Source organism: Gracilinanus agilis, chromosome 2, assembly GCF_016433145.1.
Source record: "Gracilinanus agilis isolate LMUSP501 chromosome 2, AgileGrace, whole genome shotgun sequence".
NCBI classification, from domain to species: domain Eukaryota; kingdom Metazoa; phylum Chordata; class Mammalia; order Didelphimorphia; family Didelphidae; genus Gracilinanus; species Gracilinanus agilis.
Genome location: NC_058131.1, coordinates 631540675 through 631567153, shown reverse-complemented (window position 1 = coordinate 631567153; position 26479 = coordinate 631540675). Strand labels below are relative to the sequence as shown.

At 34.1% G+C, this 26479-nt stretch overlaps 1 protein-coding gene across 1 annotated transcript in view; it reads left to right on the top strand.

Annotated features, from left to right (window-relative positions):
- The window catches only part of CACUL1 (CDK2 associated cullin domain 1), an 82602-nt gene extending 58123 nt beyond the window's left edge, over nt 1–24479 (top strand). Inside the window, exons 6-10 of the mRNA XM_044660186.1 lie at nt 6161–6250; nt 11075–11213; nt 22173–22216; nt 22328–22379; nt 22670–24479. Of these exons, the coding sequence (XP_044516121.1) occupies nt 6161–6250; nt 11075–11213; nt 22173–22216; nt 22328–22356 (302 nt within the window). The 3' untranslated portion in view covers nt 22357–22379; nt 22670–24479. The remainder of the gene's footprint in view (nt 1–6160; nt 6251–11074; nt 11214–22172; nt 22217–22327; nt 22380–22669) is intronic.
- Nucleotides 24480–26479: the final 2000 nt, after the last annotated feature.

Sequence of the window (26479 nt, the reverse complement as noted above, 5' to 3'; positions counted from 1 at the left end):
CCCACCCCACCCCACTGTACCAGGTTCCTAGCCAGGATATCACTAGTCTTGACTAGTGATATCCTGGGACCTTGCCTATATCAACACCAGAGCACTTCTCACACCATACAAACTCCTTGAAGTCCCAGGTCCTGGCACCAACCTGCAGTAAGGAAGTCCATATCACTGAGCCTTTTTAAGCCTCTGATGCTGTGTGAAGACCTTGTCCCAGAGCAAAATAGCTCACAGGGCCAATCTGTGCAAGCCAGCAGCATAGGGAACAGAATCAGCTAGCAGCTTTCAGAATTCCTTGTACCCAAGTAAAAAACAAAGGCTGGGAAAATGAGCAAACAGTAGAAGAAACATTTAACCCTTGAAAATTTCTGTGGGAACAAAGAACAAAACCAGTAGGGAATGGTGCAATCTAAGCAACCACATGCAAAACTTTAAAGAAATGGAAATTGGTCTAAAGCTCTGGAAGAACTCAAAAAGCAATTAAATAATCAAATAAGACAGGTTAAAGAAAATGGGGGGGAAATGAAAATAATACAAAAAGAAAATAACAGTAGCAAAATTGGTGAACTGGAAAAAGAGGCACAAGTTTTTTTTAAAAAATAGAATTGATGTATTAGAATAAGAGGGAAAAAAATCCAATGATGAAAATAGTTCCATGAAAAGTAGAATGGACCAAATGGAAAAGGAGAATCAAAAGGTCATGGAAGAAATTCAGACTTTAAAAATTAGAAGGTAATGACTTCGTAAGACATCAAGAAACAATAAAACAAAATCAAAAGAAGAAGAAAAATAGAAGAAAATATGAAATATCCCATTGAAATAACAGCTGACCTGGAAAATAGATCAGGAGAGATGATTTAAGAATTATTTGACTACCTGAAAGTCATGACCAAAAAAAAAAAAAAAAAAGCCTAGACATCATATTACAAGAAATTACCCAAGACAACTGACCTGATATTCTTAAATAAGAGATTGAAAGAACCCACTGATCACCTCCTGCAATAAATCCCTCAAATGATAATTCCTTCAAGAGCTCAGAAGGCTTGGAATATGATATTCTGGAAGGCAAGGGACTGGGTTTACTACCAAAGAAACACCTACCCATCAAAAGTGACTATATTCTTTCAGGATAAAGTATAGTCATTTAATAAAATAGAAGATTTCCAAGCATTCCTGAAGAAAGGACGAGACTTAAACAGAAAATTTGTTGTCCAAATAAATTCAAGGGAAGCATAAAAAGGTAAATAAGAAAGAGAAAAAATTTAAAGGCTTCAATAAGGTCAAATTGTTTATATTTCTATATGGAAAGATGATATCTGTAACTCTTAAAAATTATCATTAACATGGTAGTTAGAAGTATACATAGAGGGTGTGGGAGTGAGCTGTTTAGGATGATATGTAAAAAAAATCGGGGTGAAAAAGAGGATTGCACTAAGAGAAATGGAAAGAAAGAAGTAAAATGGGGTAAATTATATCACATAAAGAGCCACAGGGTGGGAGGGGAAATACTATTACAATAGTGGAAGGCAGGAATGAGGGTGGTGAACAGGTATTACTTAAACCTTACTCTCATTGGAATTGGTTCAGAGAAGGAAGAACAGCCACATTCATTGAGGAATATAATCCTATCTTACCCTATAGAGAAGTAGAAGAGGAATAAAAAAGGGGGTGGTAGGGAAGGGGAGTAATATAAGGGAAGGGGGAATGGGGGAAGTGATTAAAAGCAGAATTTTATTTTGAAATTAAGATAGAAGTTATCTGTGTCTTTTATTTTAGTTCCTGAGAAATCATAGAATAATTTTAGCTGTCTAGGATTTTAAACAAATGACATCCATTTTTTAAAAGTTTGAAGAGATGTTTCAAAACATGATTTAATATGTCAGAATTTTGGTTCTTAATTAGTATTCCCCGGATTGTTGACATTGTCGTGTTTCTTCCATTGTGTAATTGTATGCAATGTGTTGGAAATCTATACTGCTAAAATCCTACAAAGAAATTACACCATCTGACAAAAAGTTTATTTACTTTGTAATTATGTTTGTATTTGGCAGTAACTAGGAAAACAATTTAATTTTCATCATTTATCACAGCTCTAGGAAATTTCAGAGATTTTAGAAGTTTAGGTCAAATGAAAAGATTTATTTGCTTCTTTTCATTTTCATGGTATCATTAAAAAACCTGAACTCTAATTAGAATGTACTTACTTAGATACTAAAGAGACTAGAAAAAAAGAAAAAAAAACATAAATTAATGTTCCCCTTTATTCAATACTTATGATTCTAAATAGCAAGTAACTATGAATGTTTTTAAATTTCATTAAGCTTGTAGTGTACTTGGTCAATTGGGTTGGGACATTTTCTTGTACCTTACTCTTAAGCATCTATCTGCAATATAGGAATTACCAGAGGGTTTATTTTCCACTACTTGCCTATAAGTTTTAAATATTCTTTTCTTATGGCTAAGATGTTACTCTTCTGTTGACCACCTACTTTATGTAGTTTTGGTATTTGAATACTTATGAAGTTATAATTGTTATTTTGGGGTGAGGATTTTTTGGGGTTAGATTTTCTGCTGTGGTGTTTTTAGTGAATACATTAGTTTATCCATAAATATATAGGTTTTCTGAGAAGATATGCTCCCTAATTTATATTATAAGTTTTAGAGAAATGGTCTGTTCTCTAGGAGTGAGCATTCCTTTGGTCTGCAGAATTACATTGCATTTTCTATTTTGTCTAAGTGCCCAGCAGGGAAAAGTTGAGCAAACCCACAAATTCTAAGCCCTTTAAAGAATCCAAATAATAGTAATAAGTTATATTTGTTAACTTTTCACACAAAACTCATGGTTTATAGACCTAAATCTATTGTTTCTTTTATCAGTTTCCTTTTTATCAATTTATCTATAAAGTTCTTTAGAAATGAAATACATCCCCGAGACCTTCCACACTTACCTAGCCTATAGACACTCTTTTTTTCTCTGGTGGAGAGTAGATTAACTTGTCAGCTAAATGGCAACTTGTCTTGTAGTTTGAAAATTTTTTTTTTATAGAAAACCTAGTTATTGAGGCCATGGTGCTGTGTGCAGAAAATACTTGTGACCAAATGCTAAAATTGAGCCTGTAATCTGTAATTTGTAGAGAGGAATTATTTGTTGTGTGAATGATTCAAGATACTGATCTTTGAATGCTGGTGTAAAAATATTCTGATATATACTCATAATGCATACCTGAGTAGAATAAAAGCATGCTCTCTTTTGGCCAGCACAAAAATTGCATTTCCCTTTGAAAGAAAATAGTTACTTTTGGTTTCAACTAAGAAAATATACTTTCAGAACTAAGGTCAAGCCAAAAGAAACTACATTGTGATAATCTTTGGGAAATAAGCAGAAGAGGGACATGCAAAGATTTAAATAGACTAATTTTAGTAAATGTCTAGGGAGAATGAATGTTTTGATTTGCAAAGAGATACCAGTTTTCACATCAAAATTAGCAAAGTAGTTTTCTTGAAGAGAAATATGAGGTGAAGATGGAAAGAGAGAATTAAAAACAGGTTTCTCTTGGAGGAATAGTTTGTTAGGCAAAAATTTGTTATCATTAGTGATAACAGTCTCCTTTATGTTAACTTTTAAGTTAACATTGAGGCTATCAAGTACTTTCACATTTATGCCATATATCATCTTATCATAAGAACTCATAATTACAAATTGTTTCCTCCTCTTCCCCCACCCTGGAAAGTAGTTACTACTAATTGTATTCCCATTTTATAGCTATGACAACTAGGCAGCTTACAAAAGGTTACAGCTTACAAATTCCATAGTTAACTGTTAGAATCAGGTTTTGAATCTAGGTTTTTTGACTCATGTTCTTTCCTTTACTACATTATCATCTTTTCTTATGGAATATATCACTCTTAAGCATATTTTGTTTTTCTTAATTTTAAAAGAGCCTTCATTTAAATTTATTTGTTGTATATCTTGTGCTTATCCCAAAGTTTTCAAGTTTGCATAGCACAATATATTTTGAGATGCATACTATTTGTGTTTAGATGGTAATATCAGTACAATCCAGGTGTCTACTTTTGTCTTTTTATTGAATCATTTGATTGAAGAGTGAGAATTTAGTGACAGCAATGATTATTGATGTCCATAATGATTGCTCTAGGATTAGGGTTGAGTTAACATCTTGAATTTTCAGGAGCCTTTAGGTAGGACTTAAAATTGGGCATTTAATTTAAATATCCTAAGCTAAAAGAGAATGTGATACAATGTATCTCTAACATATATAATTTAACTTCTTGAAAATTTATTATTAATAAATTTGAATATACAGCTATCCCTTCCACATTGTGACTTTCCCTTTTATAGTTTCAGTATATATTGCAGGTTAGTATAAGAAATTAAATGGGAATTTTGGGCAGGTTTTGCAGAAGCTTCAGACAACATATGAAAGTCAACAGACAATACAGAAAAAAGTTTAGAAACTCAGAAGAACATAAAAAATATAATATTACATAATTTCAACATATTTTCTCTTTTAATAAAAGAAATATACAAGATTTCTTTTTAAAAATTGAAGTAAGTAAAAAATTAAAGTTTGTGAAAAGAACACAAAAGTCAACAGACTGGACAGACAAAAACTAGAAATTAGAGATATTTTTAAAAATTGAGTAGCTCATAAATGTGTACTATTATTTTTTAAAATGACTCGTATAAGTGCAGTATGCTCAATATTTTCAATTTGCTTCATTTTAAAATGTTTTCATATTTTGTAGTTTTGAAATTTCTTTTTTGTAGAGTATTTTTACTTAACAGTGACCTACATATATCTTATGACCAAATATTTAACCCAAATTTTATAAGATACTGGAAATAACCCCATAAAAGAAAAAATAAAAAATGTTTACTTCTCTGTTGCGAATGGAAGGCCAAAAAGTTTTATTTAGATGAACTCTGGGTGGCAAGCTTTTGTTGAAACCGTGGACCTGTGTAACATGAAATGGGCATATATGGATCGATTACAATCTGTCTTGGAATGAATTCCCTAATCAATGAGATCACAGATGCATTTGAGCATTTCTACATAAACGAAGAATAGCTTTCCTTAAACTTTACTAGACTGTAGTAAAACTTTGCTATTGACTTATTTGAAAAACTTTAGATACAAATAGCAGTAAATAAAACATTAACACTATTGATTCATGCTGTGGCATCTATCAGAATTATTAAGTGCTTACTAAACATTAATGGAAAACTAGTAGCTGCAGTTTTTTATCTGTTAGTGATTGGCTATCAAATAATTCTATTAATTTTTGTAATGAGTACATGTGTTAATGAATTTCAGTGAATCGTGAGTAAAAAAAGAAAACTTGGAGATCATTCATCATATTTTTATTTTATTTTTTTAAAAAACCTTTACTTTCTGTCTTAGAATCAATACTGTATATTGGTTCTAAGGCAGAAGAGTGGTAAGGGCTAGGCAATGGGGGTCAAGTGACTTGCCCAGGGTCACACAGTTAGGAAGTATCTGAGGTCAGATTTTAACCCAGGATCTCCCATCTCTGGACCTGGTTCTCAATCCACTGAGCCACCCAGCTGCCCCCCATCTTATTTTTATTTTGGAATTATTAAAGCTGCTCAGCTGTCTGTATAACTGCTTTGTCCAGAATAAACCCAGACATTTGCAATCCAGAAATTTTACTTTTTCTGAGCCTTTCCTTATCGGGATTTCCTTGTCATTAAACAGGAAATAGGCTTTTATGGAATGGTGGGGAAGTTACTTGATTGAGATTGTTTATTATCTAAAATCCAAACCTACAGAACATTTTACGCCCTAAATGCAAATACTTTGATCTAAAAATGCAAATACTTTGATCTAAACACTTAATGGAAACGTGGTATTAATATTCAAATGTGATATGTCCTAGAATGCGTGGGAATTGAATCATTTCTGTTAGACATTCCCACAGACCCTCATGTTTAATAGTAAGTCAAAATTTACTATCTCTTCCGTTACATGAAGATATTTTATATGTTATATGTAGAATTTCTATCTCTTCAGTTATATGTAGAAACTTTTCTTAGAGAACTGGTGAAATAAGGAGGTCATAAACAGCTGTCTTGGAACCAGTAAGGGTTTTAGCCTTTGTAACCATTTTTTTCTTTTTATTTCAGCTTTACTTTTAGAAGCCCAGTCAACACCATTTCAAATAACACCTTCAACTATGGCAAATATTGTGAAAGGCCTGTATACACTTAGACCAGGTAAACATTACCTTTTTCCTTTGAAAAGGGTTGCAAAGGTTGAAGATGAGCCTCAACCAAAAGTGAAAAATGGCTTAATTTAAAAAAGTATTTTAAATCTTCTCTTCTATGAAGCTTAATAGTAAGACAATTATATCTATTTAGTTTACCATTTCATACATTGTTCTAGTGATAATAGCCAGCATTTATATGGCATTTTAAGGTTTGCATATGTTACCTCGTGTGATCCCACAATAACCCTGAGAGGTAGTTTCTATTATTTTCATCCTCATTTTTCTGATGGGGAAAATGAGGCTAAGAAAAGTTAAGTGCCACATAGCTACCGAAGTTCTGAAGTAATTGATTTGAAAAGATTTGAAGTTTTCAATTCATCTTTTGAGGGTGAGGTGGGATAGTTCCATACCTTGGATTTCATTGGATTATAGAATGTTGGGTTAAGAAACTCTACCAGTGCCAGTTTGTAGCTGTTTTGTCTTTTATGGTAATATAGCCTGGAGCACTGAGATGCTCAGTGACTTGGCTAGATTCACCTAGCTAGTTCACATCAGAGGAAGTACTTGAACACAGCTCTTTCCAACTCCAAGGCTAGCTGTCTCTCAGTTGTACTGTGCTGTCATATAGCATGGAGAGGTATTGACCACTGTGACATGAGAAGAGTGATTCAGGCAAAATTATACTTTAATATAGAATTTAGGAGAAGAAAATATTAAATGGTAGAGGGAAAATATCCTTTGAAGGCATTGATATGCTTGTTTTAAAGAGTCCCTACCTCCTCTTCCCTTGCATATATACAGAGTTTTATTATTTTTTCTAAAATCTTCCCTTCTGTCTTAGAATCAATACTGTGTATTAGTTCCAAGGCAGAAGGGGTTAAGTAACTTGCCCAGGGTTACCCAGCTAGGAAGTGTCTGAGGCCATATTTGAACCTAGGACCTCCGGTCTCTAGGCCTTGCTCTCAATCCACTTAGCCATCTAGCTGCTACCCCTAGAAGTTTTATCTTAATAGGCATAAACATAAACTACTGATCTGAAAAAGTCCCAACATTATTGCTGTTTTTGAACTAATATTTCTAGGGACTGTACACATTAATGGAACTAAGACCCACACATCCATAGGTATATTTGCATGTTCTTCCTGGTACACCTGTGTTTAAATAAGAGCAGCACAAGCATGAAGGATACCCTAAGAGACTTTCTTGTCTGAATAGAATTTAGCAGACATTTCAAAAGAGCTTATCATGCCCAGAGCACTGTATTTTTCTTGGGTAGAAATGTAGAAATGGATAAAACATGGCTCCCAAAGTCATAGGACCTAAGAACCTACTGGTAGGATGGAATAATAGTAGAATGTGGTCACTGTTCAGGCTGTTCTGAGTGTTTGACATTTATTAGTTGAGACCCAGGGTAAGTATGACTCAGAATCACTCTGTTGGTTCAGTTTCCTTCTCTGTAAAATGACAGTCATAAGAGCACCTACCTCTCAGGGTTATTATAGTGATTGTAAAGGGCTTAGCATAAGTGCATGGCAAAAAGTCATTATCAACACCATCATTGTCAGCTTGTTCATGGACACTTATTCATAGTGTTTATTGAATTTGAATATAATTTATGTGGGTATGTCCTCCAAAAAGATTGTATATAGAGTGTTTCTTGAAGCTCACGCTATTTTGGAGTTTGTTTAGAGGCTCAAGAATATTCAGAGAACAAGATTTCAAGAATCTAGCAAGTATATCATAATAGCCTAGGTTCTCTCAATGTTTTCTTTCTTTCTTTCTTTTTTTTTTTTTTAAACCCTTACCTTCCATCTTGGAGTCAATACCGTGTATTGGCTCCAAGGTAGAAGATTGGTAAGGGTAGGCAATGGGGGTCAAGTGACTTGCCCAGGGTCACACAGCTGGGAAGTGTCTGAGGCCAGATTTGAACCTAGGACCTCCCGTCTCTAGGCCTGGGTCTCAATCCACTGAGCTACCCAGCTGCCCCCAATGTTTTCTTGAAATAGAATAGACTCTTGGGAGATGGTGGGTTTCCCCTTATTGGGAAATTTTCAGGTAAATACTGAATGACTTCTTATTTGGATGTGTTTTCTAGGAGGTTTAAAAAAAATAGATTTGCAATAGATAGATATTCATGAATTATCCAACTTTAATTCTGTGAAAACCTTGTGAGAAGAGGAGCAAGGAAGGCTTCTTGGAAGAAGCAGCATTTGAGGAGAGTCTTGAAAAATAGTAGTATTGCACCTGTAGAAATTGGGTGTTAAAGCCATTCTTACAGCCTGTGAGGTGGAAGGATCAAAAGTACAAATGTAGGGAAGGACAGAAAATACTTGGAGTCAGGGATTAATTAAACTGAATCAAAATTAATAATGAGATTAGTATGGGACACAATTAAAAAAGGTGATATTTTGACAGATGATGGGAACCTTGAATATCAGATTAAGAAGATTTGAATCTGTTCCATCTGAATGGAAAACATTCCAAACATTTCCCTGTCTTAGTTTAAAATCTATCTATCTATCTATCTCCAGGAACAGTTTATTAAATTTCCTAATACATTATTTTAAAAACGTAGATGATGTTTCTTTGACTGGGTTTGTATCTAATTAACTATTTGTTATTTGTAAATACTTAACTGGTGAAATACCCTAATTATCTGATTTAGTTTGATTACTGTATTTCTATTGAGGATTCTGAGGATGTTTCTGTTCTGGTGAGTCTAACCATGAATCATTTCAAGATTGATATAGAAAATGACCCCAAATTAATTTCCCCAAATTCAAATTCCTAACGTCCATAGAAAATTACAAATATTAAAGGCTCCCTAATTGTTTATACAACTTGATGTGATAGTTTTACAAGTTTGTGACAAGTTTTTACTATGTTATATACTTGAAAATTTTTGACCCAGAAGCCCTTGAGTAATTAATTATACAGGGTATTGAATCGAATTGGAACTTTTTTATTTTAAACATTAGTACTGCTGAACAGAGCTTGTGATTTTTCAGGATTAAACTGTGAATATTTTCATGTTGTAAGGCAACCAGATACTTTATGGAATTTCTGAATTCTACATGCTGAATAGACAGCTTTGTTGGATATAAATTTTATCACAGGTAATGAAGAGAATCTTAGAATAAAGCTCGTCTTCTAGAGTAAAAAGAAATGTTGGTACATGTTCATTTAAAAAACGTTTTTTATTCAGACAGAAACTCTTGTAATAGAATCCATAGTGTTCTTGTGAGAACTCCATGTTCAAGAATTGACTTAGTTAAGCAGTTTTTTTTATTTAGACAACCTTTGCTATTTTAGATATATTTCTAAAAAAGCCCCCTTAGAATCAAAACTATGTATTATTCTAGATATTTTCTGAGGTACCTTTACATTACTAGCAATAAGCATTATAGAAAGTGTTTTGAAAATGTTAGTGAAGTTTTGAGCTATTCAAACTTTAAAATTTAAAAGTTAAAGTTTTAAGCTTTGATCTTTAAACCTGAATCAAGAATCTTAGGACATGCTTTATTATGTTTTATTAAGGAGTTTGTGTACTCTTTTCATCTCACAAAAATTCATTTCCTAATAAAAGACATGGTTTATGGTTTTAAGAACCCTAAACCCTTCCTTAATCAGCATTTGACTGTTACCATTTCTTACCACATTGTACCTGTTTTCTTTCATCTTGTTTGAGAGGGAAAGAAGGGTCTGAATTTAGGATTTTATTGGTAAAAGGAACTTTTGGTGAGGCAAGTTTCTCTCCCTCTTGTTGATCAGCAACTGTTCTTTGATATATATTGACTTAAGAGTTCCTGGGTAGAAGCAATGAGAGGCTGAGTTGAATTACTGACTTTACACAACCAGTCAGGGAGAGAATTTGAACCCAGGGCAAGCCTTGTTTTCTATCCACTAAGCCACATTGTATTTTTCTTTCTTCTTAAGCTCCTCAAATCACCTAAAAAGTTCATTATTCTTTAGTAGGAATGGGAATACATTTTAACTAATAGTTGGCTCAAAATATCAATGCTATTTTCTGAGATAAGAGAGATCTTTAACTTTTCTCCGAAGAAGCTGTAAGAGTTCTAAATATAGAGCAATGTAATTGTATCTATGTATATGTATAAAAATAATTTTCATTGGCACTGGGGTGAGGAGGAGAGAAGTGAATTCTGATAGGTGGGTAAACAAAAACTCATCTTACCTCCTGTCTGGATTGACCTCTGATCTAGCCATCTCAAGACATGAGGGACCTATCCAACCTCTTGCTCTTAATCTGTAAGCAATTAACAAGTTGGTTCTACCACTAGAAATAGAAAGAAAACAACAACCTTCTTTGCTATGTTTCTACTCACAATCCCTGTGATCACCTAGATCAGTGATGGTGAACTTTTTAGAGACTGAGTGCCCAAACTCACCTTAACCTAGACTGGGGAGTGTGGAAGCACTACCATTGGGCTGCTGGGGAGAGGGGCAGATGAAGAGATAAATGTCCTCAGGTGAGCATGGAGAGGGGGAAGGGAGCAACTCTCTCCATCATGCATGCATTGGTTTGCCAGTGTGGGTGTAGACCAAAATTCCTTCCCTGCTACCATTTCCAAAAATGTCTTTGTCCCTACTCAAACTCTCATGGCATTTTGTGCCTCTTTACTGTACATATTCTATCTCATTCTATTTGTTTTACGTTTACCTGCTTTGGAGAATAGTGACAGTATTATTCATTTTTAGCAGACTATAATTTTCCTAGTAGAGGAGAATTTTTAATGATAATTTTTTCTCTTTAAAGTTTGCGTCAAACAAAGTAAACTCATACTTATTTATTTTTTCTTTTTTTCTTCAGAGTGGGTTCAGATGGCACCAGCTTTATTTTCTAAGTTTATCCCAAACATACTCCCACCTGCAATGGAATCAGAGCTTCAGCAATATGCAGCTCAAGATCAGAAACTCCAGAGAGACCTTTTACAAAATGGATTTGCAAGGTATGTTGGGTTGTGCTTCAAAACTGACTCTCATAAACTAGAGCTGCAATGTAAGGAAGGCCTTTTCAGTGGTTGTCAGCATAAACACGGATTAACTCAAGATAGGAAAACATTTATAGTGTTCAAACAGGGATGGGTGCTATGAAAGAGATTTTTAAAAAATTTTACTTCATGGTGTGAAATTCTATTGCAGGTGTTCTTTATCTGGAGTCTAAGAATTTGTTATTAAATAATATGATAAGACTATTTAAGTGTAATTGGTTTCCTTTGTGATCCTTTAGAGTTTAATATCTGCATTAAAAAAATTAGAGAGGGGATTCATAGGCTTTACACCAGACTGCTAATCGGGGGCCATGTCACAAAAAAAGAGTTTTTTTCTGTTGTATGTGTAGTGTAGTAAGTTTATAAACTTTTAGTAAAAGCAGCATATTAGAAAAACTCGAGTTAAAATCATTTCACCAGTCCTTTTCTTTACAAATCTCTGGATTATTCTTAGGAATTCTTCCTGTAAGGGAATATATACTTTTAACCTATACAGCCTTCATATTGTCCCTCACTCTGAAATGGCAAAAATTAGCTTGGAGACCAGGAGGTAAGGGAATAGTTTTTAGAGGGTGGGGCTAGTCAAGGGGGTAATTTTCTTTTAGACCATTGCACTTCAAATTAGACTTTTTAATTAAATTGAGTTATAGACAATATATTCTTAATAGTCCTAAGCTAACAAAGTATCTGTAAAGAGTACTTTTTAAAAAGTATTTATATCATTATTTTACTACGGCTTTAGAGCTTTCAGGAATTTTATATTTCCATTTTATCACACTGCTTTGAGTAATATGAATCCCTTTTGCAGAAGGTGCCATATACTATATTTAAGTTGAAGTAAAGAAAAATTATCAGAATTTGAACAATTATTGAGAAAATCTAAGATTCCCTAGTATGTTACAAAATCAGGCTTGGTAATCTTTGGACTAGATGAAAATTAGTCTTTAGTGGGAAGAAAGATGTTTGAGTACTTCTTTTTAAAAGAATAATTGTATAACACCTGCAAATAAGGGTATTAAGTTCTCAAAAGAAGCGTTGCCTTTTCCATTTCCTTTCTTCAGAGCTGCAGATAAACATACATTAAAAAAAAAAAAAGACTTCTGACATGTTCTAACCTTTATCTAAGTCTTTAGGGTAACCTTGGCTGAGAGAAACAGCTTTCTTACAGATCTAGTTACATATGTTTTATTAATAGTAATGAATGTTAAATATGATCATATCTTTAGCCATACAAAATTTGGTGTGGAACTATTCAGACTCTTTTTTTCCTTTGTAAATGAAGATATTGATGGCTATATCTACATTTGTAGGTGTCAGAGAGCATATACCTCCATACTGTTTTTAATTTCACTGCATTTATCACTGCTTCTTCACGTTGCCAGTCTATATGAATTGGCTAGATAAAGCTAAAAGTCTTCCTGCTTAGCTGAGAGTAGCATGAGTTACAGCAATGTTGCTCTATTTTTGGCTCCTTTTGGTGGCCATGTTTCAAAGCAGATTTGTCCTCTCACTTTGGTTTCAATGTCAGAAAAAAATGGCTCCTATCTCATTATAGCAAATATCTAGATTTAATAAAATCTGTAGATTAGTGAGAAGGTAGACATTTCTGAATCATCTATCTCTGCCATCAGACTAACTGGTTGAAAGTAAAAGTCAAAATAAACACCAAATTTTAAAAAAAGAATAAAGAGAACACATTGTTGGCTCTGAAAAATGTCAGCTAAATGAATATTATTAGCATTTACTTAGCTTCATCTTCATTGCTGTTTCTTAGAGAAGTTTAACTGATTAAATTAAGTTGTCAAGTAATTAAGTTGTCAAAATATGGAGTCTGAAGAGCTCCAAAATCACCTAGTAAACATTTGTTTTCCTTGTCAGTGGAGATAGGTGGTAACCAAGGATAATGCTGCTTTTGAATACAAGCTTGTTTCATTCAACAAATACTTATTGCAAAATATAGTGTTGAGTGTCTTCAGATAACTTCTGTTTGTGAATGACTTTGTGAAGATTGAGTAAAGTTCCAAGACTATTTCATGAGTTCCACAATTCCTGAAAAGATAATCAGGTTACTGACCCTCAAAGGTAGAGTAAAATGGATAATGCTAAGGGATATATACTAGCCAAATTATGGCGTGTGATTGGATGGGCATTCTATATTTAGTTTGTTAGTATCAGTATGTAATATTACAAACGGACAGTGTGCTGGGCCTAGTGAGTTGGATTACATTTGAGAAATTACCAGAACTTGGTCCGAGGCTGCTTCCTAAAACATAAATTGAATCTTTTTAGTATCAATATCCTCCTGGTGGTGATACAAATTTGGTGTTTATAATTTGGTGTTTATTGATGCAAATCATAACATTATCTCCAAAGAAGTTGAGGGTGATCTAGGGCTATGCAAAGGAACAAGTTGCATGTAAATGGGGTGAAGCATATTACCCATAATAAATATACAAGAATGGGGCTAATCATTTGAGGAAAAAAGGATGAGCAGCTTAAATACTTCATAGGCACCTCTGAAAGATTAAGCCCTAAAGCAGAAGCTGAAGTGCAGTGGATGGATGCTCTTGTAGAGAATTTATGGGAAGGAGTGGACAGGAATCATAGAATGAGAAGGCAAGCAGGCATTGCTATTTGTATTGGTAGGAAGAGTACATGAAATCACAGGTGCCTTCATCTGAAATTGACCTTTTAAGATCTGAGGGTTGTAAGAGAAAATTTAAATAAGTTTTAATCACTCATGAGGATTCCTTTTTAATGGATTTATAAGCTCTTACTGTGATTTAAGTAAGCCATAATAGTAATAGGAATAAGAGCCTCTGCCATGATGAAAGTACTTGCCCTTTTCTTACCACATACTCTGGAGGTTATGACCAGAGGAAACTGAACGTCTAGTCTGGCAGTGCTATAACTAAGTGACCCGAAAAGGGAAAGGAAGGAGAAAAGGGGGGGGCGGGTTTGACCCACTCATAACCCCTCTTACTGGAACTTTTTAGCAAAAAGTTAAAAACCTTACGTTAGGAATGTTCTGAATATCTAATCCTGCCAATTACCTCTGTTAAACAACTGTCAAAAACCAGAAAACCTCTTGTCAGTTTCCAGAAGATTATTTCTAGCTACACACTTGGCATGGCTGGCAGACCTCTGACTTCTGTATTTTATACCCAGAAAATAAAAGTTGGAGTCCTTAGCTCAGGATGCTGGCCCAGGTCATTTTATTTCCTTCAGGGTAGAGGTGGAGATTTAGATTTTTGCATTTAAAAACGTCTTTACTATCACCTTCATTTCTATGTCCCTCTCTCCTTTATCCAGAAAAGCATTTTTTCAAACAAAGAATTAAAAAAGTAGGAACAAAAGATGTTTGGCAAACCCTCACATCATCTGTGTTGCATTCCTGCATTATGGCATTCAGACTTTTTGATTTCTCATATTCTTTTTAGGCCCAGTCTGGGAAGAGAATGCTTTTACCTTGCTACCATCCTTCCTTATGCACCTAGGCAGAATCTGTGTGTGTTTCTTATTGTGTAGGCATAAAGGATAGGGTATGTTAGCAGATCTGTGGCATTAGGTGAATCCCAAAATATGTGGACCCCATGCACAAGCCTCTAGATTAGTTCATGCTTCTCTCCTGGAGCATGATGGTGGGTGAGAGTGCTATTCATAAGGATTTCATCTTTCGGGGATTCTCTTTGAAATGTGAATTTTACTATAATTGCTTTATCTGAAATCTTTTAGTTTAACTGAAATCTTTTTAGGTTTCAAAGAACTTTATAATGTTTTTTTTTTTTTTTTAAACCCTTGTACTTCGGTGTATTGTCTTATAGATGGAAGATTGGTAAAGGTAGGCAATGGGGTCAAGTGACTTGCCCATTCAAAGAACTTTAAATCCGGGTAATAGTAGTCTGGACAAAGACTTGCATGACTCAGAAGTATTTGCATTTGTTTTTTACAGATCATCTTAAAATTGTGTAACTTCTAAGTTAAATATTCTCTTAAAAACTATTACTTATATGTTTCTTGGGTTTCATCATTGTGAATGTTTCTCCCATTCTTGCAGATCATAGTCTTCTCAATGTCCCTCTTAATCCCCCACAAGGGAAAGTCCACCCATTGTGCTTAGGGACCTCCCACTGGATCTCTTGACATTGTATGGATACAAATAGAACAGGAAGCTGTCTGTAGTTGCCTTCACTTACATAGTATGACCAAGCCTCACTTTTTTTCTGATCCTTTACATCTGACTTCTTTTACTACACTTTTCCTGCCAGTGCAGGTCCTTTTTGGTGGTTTGTTGCAGCCTGTGCATACCTGTCACACACCCAGGCATTGGCCTTTAGGTGACCCGCAACTTGAATTCTTTGGACAGTATACTATTTTATATCCTGTAGCCATATGATAATATCATTGTGGATGTGAAAAATACAGCCTTTTGTTTCAGATAGATGCTTGGGATCATTGAAAGTGTGACAGTTGGGAAGGGAATAAATATTGATTAAACACCCACTACATGCCAGGCTCTATGCTAAGAGCTTTGGAAATACTATATCATTTGATCCTCACACCAACCCTGGAAAGTTGGTACTATTATTATCCTCATTTTACAGTTGATTAAATGGAGACAGAGGTTTTATGATTTGGCCAGAATCACATATCTAGTAAATGTCTGAAATTGGATTTGAATTTTCAATTCAATTCCTGACTCCAGGCCCAGCACCTTATCTATTGTAGTACCTGGTTGCAGGGCTGTTGTAACATAATTCTTCCTGTTGAATTCTAAGTTCTTATCATTTTCTCTCTTATATCTGTCTGTCTACCATTTCAAATTCTGATTTCTCATTCATTCACTGATACTATTTCCTGCCATTGTACTCCATAAGATTTTTTTGAGTTTATAAAAATGCCTTTATCTACTATATCACTTTGATGAGGAAATCAAGTGTTCACTGGCTAAGATTGTTTCTAGACTGTTTTGGTTTCTTTATGGTAGAAAATGATTTAGTGTTTTAATTTCCTTAGGAAATGGTGATAATCTATTCTTTTATTCTATTTTTATTTTTGTGCATCAACAGCCTGTTTAGGTCAATTGAGAATTGTCCCAGTCACATGCCATATTTTATTTTTCCCTTAACTTCATATTGATTTTGATGTTTACTCTAACAAGTCAGTGGTCTGACTATACAGAGAATTAATTTGGAAATGATTTTCCCATCAGTAACCAGTCACTTCTTTCAGTTAAATGTAATTTCATTTTGTTTTCTAATGTTATTTGGATGATTCCCATGTTTAGCATCTTTTGATTGTCTTCTCTTAAAAAGTACTTCTCATTTACTGTAAAAGTGTGAGGCTTCAATATATTTTTTTCTTAGGGAAGAAGGTGGTAGGGAATATAGAAAGTTTATTAGAGAGATGAGGTACATACTTTGATAACTATACTATATGATATTATATAAGGACTAAACAAAGTACTATGTGAGAGCTCTGGGGGAAAAGTTTGTAGTGACTTAGGAGCATTAAAATGGTTTACAGGCTATTTCAATGGGCAGGAGCTAGGGTAAATCAAGTTAGGGCACCTATTTCTTTTTAATGTCAATCAAAGAATGAGCATTTGTGTTAAAAGGCATTTATTAACATACTACTAGTGGTAGCTCTTGAGTATGTTTTATAAGCCTTTGGTCTTTCTCTTTTTAAAATCCTAAACCCTGTTTTCCAGGATTTTTTTTTTTTGGCCTTCCTCTATATCCTGTCCTGAAGTGAAGTTACATAATATAAACTTTATGTTGATTTAATAAGCAGAAGCTTATCAGCTTTTTCATAGAATTTCTTTACCTCCTTGTTTTCTGCAACAGATAATGGTATATAAGCAGCAATTATTTTCATAGTAATTCTTTTTTTGCAAAACTTACCAATGTAAGATTACCCAGTATCTGATGAACTGCTTCTTTGTTGCTTTTGGATGCATGACTAAAAAATATAATTATTTCCTCTGTTTGCCTCTTTATTTTCAATTTTAAAAAATCCATTTATTTAATTAATTTAGAATATTCTTTCCCCTTCTCCCTCCCCCCTCCTGTAGCTAGTGAGCAATTCAGCTGGCTTTTACATGTATCATCGATCAAGACCTAGTTCCATATTATTAATATTTGCAATATTAAATTGATCATTTAGAGTCTATATCCCCATCGAACCATGTGATCAAGGAAATGTTTTTTCTTCTGTGTTTCTGCTCCCACAGTCCTTCCTCTGAATGTGGATAACACTCTTTCTCATAAGTCCCTCAGAATTGTCCTGTGTCATTGCATTGCTGCTAGTAGAGGAGTCCATTACGTTCGATTGTACTATAATGTATCAGTCTCTGTACAATGTTCTCCTGGTTCTGCTCCTTTCGCTCTGCATCAATTCCTAGAGGTCTTTCCAGGTCACATGGAATTCCTCCAATTCACTATTCCTTTGAGCACAATAGTATTCCATCACCAACAGATACCACAGTTTGTTCAGCCATTCCCCAATCAAAGGGCATCCCCTCATTTTCCAATTTTTTGCCAAAAATAGTATGACTATAAATATTTTTGTACAAGTATTTTTCCTTATTATCTCTTTGGGGTACAAACCCAGCAGTGGTATGACTAGGTCAAAGGACAGGTAGTAATTTAAATCCCTTTAGTCATAGTTCCAAATTGCCTTCCAGAATGGTTGAATCAATTCACAACTCCACTAGCAGTACATTAGTGTCCTAATTTTGCCACATTCTCTCCAACATTTATTGCTTTCTTTTGCTGTCATATTAGCTGTTTGCCTCTTTAAAGGAGAACCCATGCGCCCATATTCCATTTTGTTGAAGACTCCTTTTTTCTCCTATTATTTTTTATAATGAGAATGTCAAGAATTGATATGATTTTGGTCATTCATTTTTATGTCTACTCTTTGGTCTCTGGATGAGTAGCTTACATTTAACATACCAGCGGTTTAGTATTTATGGCTAGTTTTTTAATGGGGACACTATGGGTTGTTTTTTGTTTTAGTTTTAGTTTTTTGCCATTTGATAAATACATTTTAATAGAATTGGTTTCTTTTGTTAATCTCAAGATATTTCATGTACTTAGAAATGTTTTTCTGAGAATAGGCTGCACTAGATTGCCAAAGGAATCCAGTACACACAAAAAAGTTAAGAACCTAACCCCTGGGCTAGTAACTCATTCTTCTAACATAAAGTCCTATTTCTGCCATTAAAAGATGAGCATCATTGGACTGAGACTCACTTTTACCATTTCAACATTTTTTGCTTTTGAACATGAAATGAGGAAAGTGGTTGTAGTATTGTGGCTATTCCATTCAGCAAATATTCATTAAGTTTAGTACTGTGCTCTCCACTAGGGAAATAAAGACAAGAATGGCTGTCTTTGTCTTCAAGGTTCTTTCATTTTACTTTTTCTCTTGAAAAATGAACATGATCTGTGCCAGAAGAGTATATTAAGATGAATGAACATGAAGAACCATTTCTCTAGTCCTTAAGACAAGATATTTTAAGGTTTTGGGACCTTAGGGCATAGTTCATGAATGCTTCATTGAAACTTTCCATGTATAAATGCTGAGTAAACACAATACCAACTTTTAATCATCTAGTTGAATCCTAAAATTATGACCAAGTCCTTTGCATACATAAAAATGATTTTTAAAAATTGTTTTATATGGCAAATTTTATTTTCTCTGCTCAATAGAATTTCAGCCAGAGTCTGAAATTTAAATATCGGACAATATTTTAGGACACAATAAGATTAAAATAGATTTTTTCCATAATTAAGTTAATTGTGCTTTTAAATAGTTATGTATTTATTGTGAGAAATAAACTTTCCTCTTAAATTATACTGACAGTGTTTTAGGTAGAACAGGCAATATAAGCTCATGTCATCACATACAAATATTCCAGTCCAACTTTTTATCCTACCCCTACTATTCAGAGAGGATTTGCAGAAACCATACTTAGACTAATGCAAAAGCCACCCTTTTGCTCCTAAGAGCTTGTTGATAGGTCTTACAAATTATACTCTGTAAAACTCGGTGCCTTCTTTGATCATTATTTGGCCAGAGCAGTTTTTGAAGAAATTGTATCCACTGATGCGAGAAGAATCAAGAATATAGTACAGGTTATCTAATAATAATTCTGTTACTGGCTATTCTGATATGAGCAGTCATTTTATGGTTTATGCTCAGCCAACCACAAGATTATACTGCACAGCTTTGCAAACCACTTTTTCATTTAAGATTATATTCCCATTACATTATATTGGGGTCCAGCACTATGCCCATGATTTAATAGACTGTGCCACAGAAGTCTTTGCAGTATTTTGTCCTAATATACAAATGTTGCATTCATACTATGTTATTAGTTGCTAGTGAGCACATTCATGTTTGAACTGTTCTTTTTTTAGTTGGAAAAGACATTTGTGAGAGTAGAAAATTCTTCAGTGACCTTATTTCAAAACAAAAATTAATATTGTGAACTGGAATCTACTTTCCTTATTCTTTAACTATTGCCTGTGTCATCGAATTGACTTTGCAGGTACTGGTTTGTCATCTGAAATCAAATAATAAGTTCAACCCTGAGCTTTTAAAATGTATGGTCACCTTAAAAAGTTATTGAACTGGGAGCAGCTGGGTGGCTCAGAATTGAGAGCCAAGCCCAGAGAAAGGAAGTCCTAAGTTCAAATGTGATCTCAGACACTTCCTAGCTGTGTGACAAGTCACTTAACCCACATTGCCTAGCCCTTTACCATTCTTCTGCCTTAGAATCAATACAGAGTATTGATTTAAGAAGGAAGGTAAGGATTTTAAAAAAAAGTTATTGAACTGTCCCTAATTTACACCTACACTTGGGATCCTTGGAGGTGAGTGAGTATCAACTACTTTTGATAGTAAATTAAAACTTCCCCAGTAGATTCCCCAAACTTCCCAGAATGAACAATTTATTTCATTAAGGAAAATTAAGCCCCTCAAATGTGTTGGTTGGTTTTCTTCTATGTAGTTGAAACTAAAAACTATTACTATATTTGTGTGGTAATAGAGATTATAGCTCAAGAGCTGCTCACAGTTTGTCTTTAGTGTAGGTTAGATATTAGCTGCATATTGATTCAGTGGGTGGATAGAGTCAAGAAATTATGGTGTTCTATGTTTGTAGTGTTTTCTACATTGTGTGCATTTTTAGTCTTCTATGGTATTGTTTTATGTTTTTAATTGTGTTCAGTGAGGGAAGTAATGAAAAATTTTCATGAAAATGTATGTCATTTCTAAAGGGTCTTTGAATCTCTTTTATTCAGAATTACTCATCTAAAGAATATCATAGTAATCTGAATTTAATTTGGATTTTTAGTTAAGTATTGCTGCTAACATTTTAGGATTTTATAAGCTTATGCATAAGTGTTACTTGCTAATGGTAACTTTTTTCCCTGATAACATCCAAATCCAAATTATACATTGAATTGAGTTTCAAAAAGAATATATTTTTCTTAGAATTTTAGACCTAGAAAAGCAAACCTTGTCTACTTAAGGCAGCTTAGAATTTTCAGATCAGGAAATATTTAAATTTGGAGCCGTTCCTGCTGTAGATAATTCAAAACTAGGGAATTTATACTTGTGATTTAATAATTCATAAGCAATGACTAAGTGAAATGATAAAATATTACTTAAGTGGTCATCAGCATTAATTAAATAGGTTTCATATATTAACTAAAATATCTGTTTGAAGGCAGAGAAGGATGTGGATTATAGGTGATGCATGGACTAATCCTAGCTTTTGCCACTAACATGCTCTGGATTTGCTGATTTTAGCTTCTATGTTTTCTCATCTATAAAGTGAGGAATTAAGGAATCTGTGTCCCCATCTCTCCTACAGATATTTTAAGGTAAATTAAATAATATCAAAAATCCACTCCATTTCTTGAAAGAAAGATATAATGGTGCAGTAGGGTGATGTTTCTGAACTTTTCAAAATACTTTAGCCATTTTGTTTAGCTTCATAATAGAACTCTCAGATAAGGTATTTTGAGTGTTCATTTGATATTTGGGTGCATTTGAGGATTTGCCTAAATTTGTACAAATCAGTAGCAGTATTGGCAACCCAGTTACTTCTTAATATTTTTAAGCTATATTAAAAGCTTTTTTAGAGGTTATGAGAAGGGACTGGGAGGAAAGGAGGGTTGGCCCCATCTCTTCCTGATCCATAAATTCATGGTTAAAAAAAATATAGGCTTTTCATGTCTGCCAGAATTGATGCTTAATTAAATTAAGAACATGGAAACACTTCATTATTTGACATACATTCTTTATCCCTTGCAAATCTTTCATATGTTGTGCAAAACACATACCAAATAAAAAATAGCCATATTTGTCCTTCTAGTAAGTGTAAATAATTGAGAGTTGGATGGATTTTAAAGTGCATATGATTAAAGTTTCCGTGTTTGCAGCAATGTTACTTTTCATAATCTTGATTTAAATCTGTTGCTTGGTTTATAACTAATTAATCAAACAGGTAGTGCCTGCTTTATAATAAGTGATGGTAATACAGAGACAAAAGAGAAATAGTCCCTGTCAAAGAGCTTTCTTTCTATTGGGGAAAACATCACGTGCACATAATTAATATATGCCGGGTAATTGGGGAACAAAAATCACTAGAAGGTGGGAAGATCAGCAATGGCCTCCTGTTGATGACACTTGAGTTGTGTTTTAAAACACAATATTAGATATTCTAAGAGATGGCAGTGCCTTCTAGGCATGGGAGGACAGCCTGAGCAAAGGAATACCCAAGACTGTATCTGCTGTATATGTATACACATACACATATCTTTATCATAATTAAGGTCATGTTTTCCTTTGTATCTGTCAGCAAGTCAGTCCTACTTACCATTTTTGCTTTTATCTTCCTAGAGGTGATCAGTCACGTAAGAGAGCTGGAGAAGAATTAGCTTATAGTAAGTAATAACATTTTTGCCCTTATTTCTAAAATCAGAATTTTGTGAACAAGTAGTATTGATAGCCATGTGATAAGTGTTTTAACATTGGTATATTTTTTGGTAAAACAGGTGTCCACATAAGGACCAACTTTTCCTGAAGTTCAAACTGACTATCCTGCAGGTAGTTTCAGTAGCTAAATCAAGTTGGTGGTGGTAGACATTGGTGGGGTGGTTGTGAAGAAACTGGTGCTGTTCAGTTTTTCAACAAGAATAAATTGGTGACCCAGTTTCACATGCTTTCATGACCCTTTTATTCAGTGCTACCTAGAATATTTTTGTAAAATCCATTCCTTTGCGACCTTGGGGTTTTGGGAGGAGGTTGTGTGGGCTAGAAGAATAGCAACAACCCCTAAAGTACTATTGAATAATGCTTTATGTTCATGGTTGCTTATTGTTCAAATGTTTTTTCAGATGGCTCATCACCACGTGCCAGTTCCAGGGGGTACAGATAGTGAATGTGTCCTGGATGTGCTTTTATTCCTAAAAGGAGACCCTAGAGGAACTGGGATTGTATCCAGAGCACCAGCTTGGGCCCTGCTAAAACTCAGGAGCTCTGTCGTCAAGGTAGACTTGGAAGAGGAGGTTGGACTTCATACTTGGTTTTATAATTTTTCTTAAAAAGTCAGTTGCTGCTAGACATGGGGATAATTTTAAGAGGTGACAATCTTTCAACAAATTTTATTCACACCTCTTCTGTGAAGAACAGGTATCTTGAGAAGCATTGTTTGGTGAAAATCAGCAGCCCAAATCAGCAGCTTCCTGCAAAAGACCAGAAGAATCCTTTTTTTGCACTTATTTTTTGTTCGTTTGTGGACTGTTTAGCGTGTTGGTATATATCAGTTTCATATGACAAGATATCTTTTACTAAAAAAAATCATTACAGTACAGTATTTTTTGTCCATAACCAAAACAACCCCCCTTTTAAAGAGTTGGTCCTTTGTTTAGCATTAGAAAGTGTGTTAAAAGAGATTATTAACTCTGCTTTGTCATAAATATTCTGAATTCTCATTGGTTCAATTTTTTCTACTCTGTGCCTTGAACTTTGTGCACTTTGCAGCAACTGGTTTCAAATTCAAAGATACTTCCTGATGATGCTTGTGGTATCGTATACCAACCCAGGAAGGCACTAACTGCTATTCAACTGGCAGGGTGCTAATTAAGGGGGGAAATTGTTAATTTGTAGCAAATTGGTCAGATTCTCTATCTCCTTTAATATGTGTATGTGCTCATATTAGTGTTGGGGACCAACTCTTAGAGAAATTCTCATTCCCTTTATCACTTAACCATGAATATGTCAGCTCCTGCAGTGATGGCAATAAGTTAATTTTTGAACCTCACAACTTAACACTACTCTGTTTCTAAGGTTATCAGAACTAGCACTGTCTGAAGTTCTGAGTTATATTTTTTAAATCCAAATCAAATCAGTGGTGTAGGGTTCCTGATCCATTTCTTTTTTTTAAATGGGTGAGACATGTACTTGGCAAAACAAAGCAGTTTGACTCTAGCTTTTAGTGGCCATATCATCCTGTCAGAGCTCCTTGGCATAACAGGGGTGGGGTTAGGACCTCGTCTGTCATAAGAACATTTCCTAGCAGAGACAAAGGAATATTTTCTCTTCTATACCCACAATACTCTTTCCTGGCCAAGTTCTTTTAACTTTATTCCAGTTTGAAAGAGGAAGAAAATTGCAAGATGTGGCAGGAAGAAATATTTCTTTCCTTAAATCCAAACAGACTATATTGCTTTTTGTAATAGACTTCAGTTTTATGTGGCTATGTCAGAATATTTTTACCTCTTTGAAAACTGCAGAGGTGGCAAAGAGGCCTTTAGAAAAGGGACCCTTTGGGTTGGTCCACTCACTCCTGATTCGAAGCCTTATCTCATGTAGCCTCTAAATTCTAAGAGGCTTTTTTGAAGGGAGTTAGGCAATAAGTCATAATTTTGAAAAGAAAGATCCAGGAGAGCCATTCATCCTTTGAAAGGAAGCTTCTACTTTGGGAAAACATGTTTCATTAGGAAAGCAAGAATTGAAGGTGGTATTGCGCTTTCCAGTAAGGATCAGTGGTTAAGGAGAACCTTTCAGTCTTATGGAACACTTTGAGCAGGGTCCATTTAACCATCCAAGGATCTATAGATTGTGGTAATAGGTATTGAATTATTGTAAAAAAAAAAGTATATATATGCATACATATGTGTGTATATATATATTCATATACACACACACACACACACACACACACACACACACACACACACACACATGAACAGGAACAAAATGTGACCTGAGAAATTGATTTGCTACATCGATAACATTCTAATTTAGAGTGTTGAAGAACTCTTTCATCATGCAGTTAGAATTTTACTTTGTTTAATAAAAAGTTTGATATTGGGCTTGTAAATAGTACACAGAACTGAAGTCTTACATCTGAGAAAGTGGTTATAACAATTTTTCATTAGGAAGTAAACTTTTCAATATCCTGCAAAAAGGAAAAACTGAACATTCCTCTTAATGTAGATGAACTCATAAGCACCCTAGCAGTAGTGAAAGCCTTTTCCCACAATGTAGCACTCTTGCTTGTCCAACAGTATGTATGAACTTCCTTTGTATGAAAAAAAAATACTGTATTATGTTGTGAATTGGCATTAAAATTTCTGTATGTTTTTGCATTATTAACTTAACGCGGAGCTATTTTTATACTGTCTTCTATGGTTGTTTTATTGTGTGTGTTTTAACCTAATAGTCTTCATTTAATTTTCTAAATTTTACACTGTGATTAAAGCCAACTTTTCTGGGAGCTGGTACCTACCATAAAGCCATGGGAGTAAGGTAGAAGAGAATTGCCAGTTCTTCTAACAACATACCTGGCTTTGATTTGTTTATTGTTTTCAGCTTCACTCATTCCTGAAATGAACTCATTATTATTGACAATACAAGTGATACTGTGGAGCATATTTCTGTATTAATATTAAATATTTTCATTTAATTTGTTAAATTGAACAATGTGAAATTTTAAAACAAATTTAATCTTATATTCTTAATACTTATTTGTATTGTATTGGCTTGAGACATGCTAAGTAATGGCAAAATTTGCCATGAGATTTAAGTAATTGTGGTGGGATTAGGAGAGTGGGAATGGGAGGCATATAGACTTATGATTTCATCGATGTTATTGACACTCGAGTTGAAGAAATACTTCTCTGCTGATGCAGATTGGCTCCTTCTCTGCAGCTTATAGTCTGAGGGTTTCCTAGAGCAGTGGTGTCGAGCTCAAATGGAAACGGGGCCACTAGATTATATCTTAGGATCCCTATGGACCTCATAGTAACTTAGAAAAACACATATTCACATTATGTTCTATTGTATTTTTATTTATTTTACTAAGTATTTTCCAACTACATTTTAATTTGGTTTCAGCTGCACTTGAGGTTCCTCATGTTTGTTACTTTTAACCCATAGCACTGAAAAGTGAAAGAACTTGTCCTTTGTGTCTTAGAGCTGGTATATTTCAGATATTACTCCAGTCTAAGTCTTTGTGACTCAAAGGCTGACTATTTGGGTATAACATTTCTGGACAACAGTATAACTTTCTCTGGACAATATTCATCATGACAATATCTTGAAATACTGTTTGCTCTGTTATTTTTATTAGCATATATTATTACTAATGTCTGATAATTCTCCTTAATTATTAAATTTTGAGCTCTGGATAAAAAATAATTGAAGAAAGAAGATCTCAAAAACTTTCAATAACAAAAGTTTATCAAATTTATGTTTTTTCATAAGGATTACTTTTTTTGAAGATTTGCCTTAAGTTTTAGTACTAGCCTCTCACCTTGCTATCTTTCTATCTTGCCACTTTACCCTTACTTAGAAGGACATGTTACTCAGTTTTCCTATAGGAGTAAAAAGCTAAAACCTTGTCATGAAAACTGAACTTGGCATAAGCTTCAACCAAAAATATTTTTAAAATATTTAGCTGGTGCATACTTAATTTTTTGTCAGTACATTTTACATAATTACTATTTTTTTTAACAATTGTAACAGGTTTTGAGAAAGAATGTTAAGATCAGTTAGAAAGGACAATTTCTCCTCATTTCTAAGAACAGAGAGTTTTGCCATTCATCCTAGAACCTGGTATTTAATTGTGGTGCTAAGAGCTAAAGAATTTATTAAAAATATTTATTTGATACAAGGGCCTCTATAAAAATATTGTGTGAACA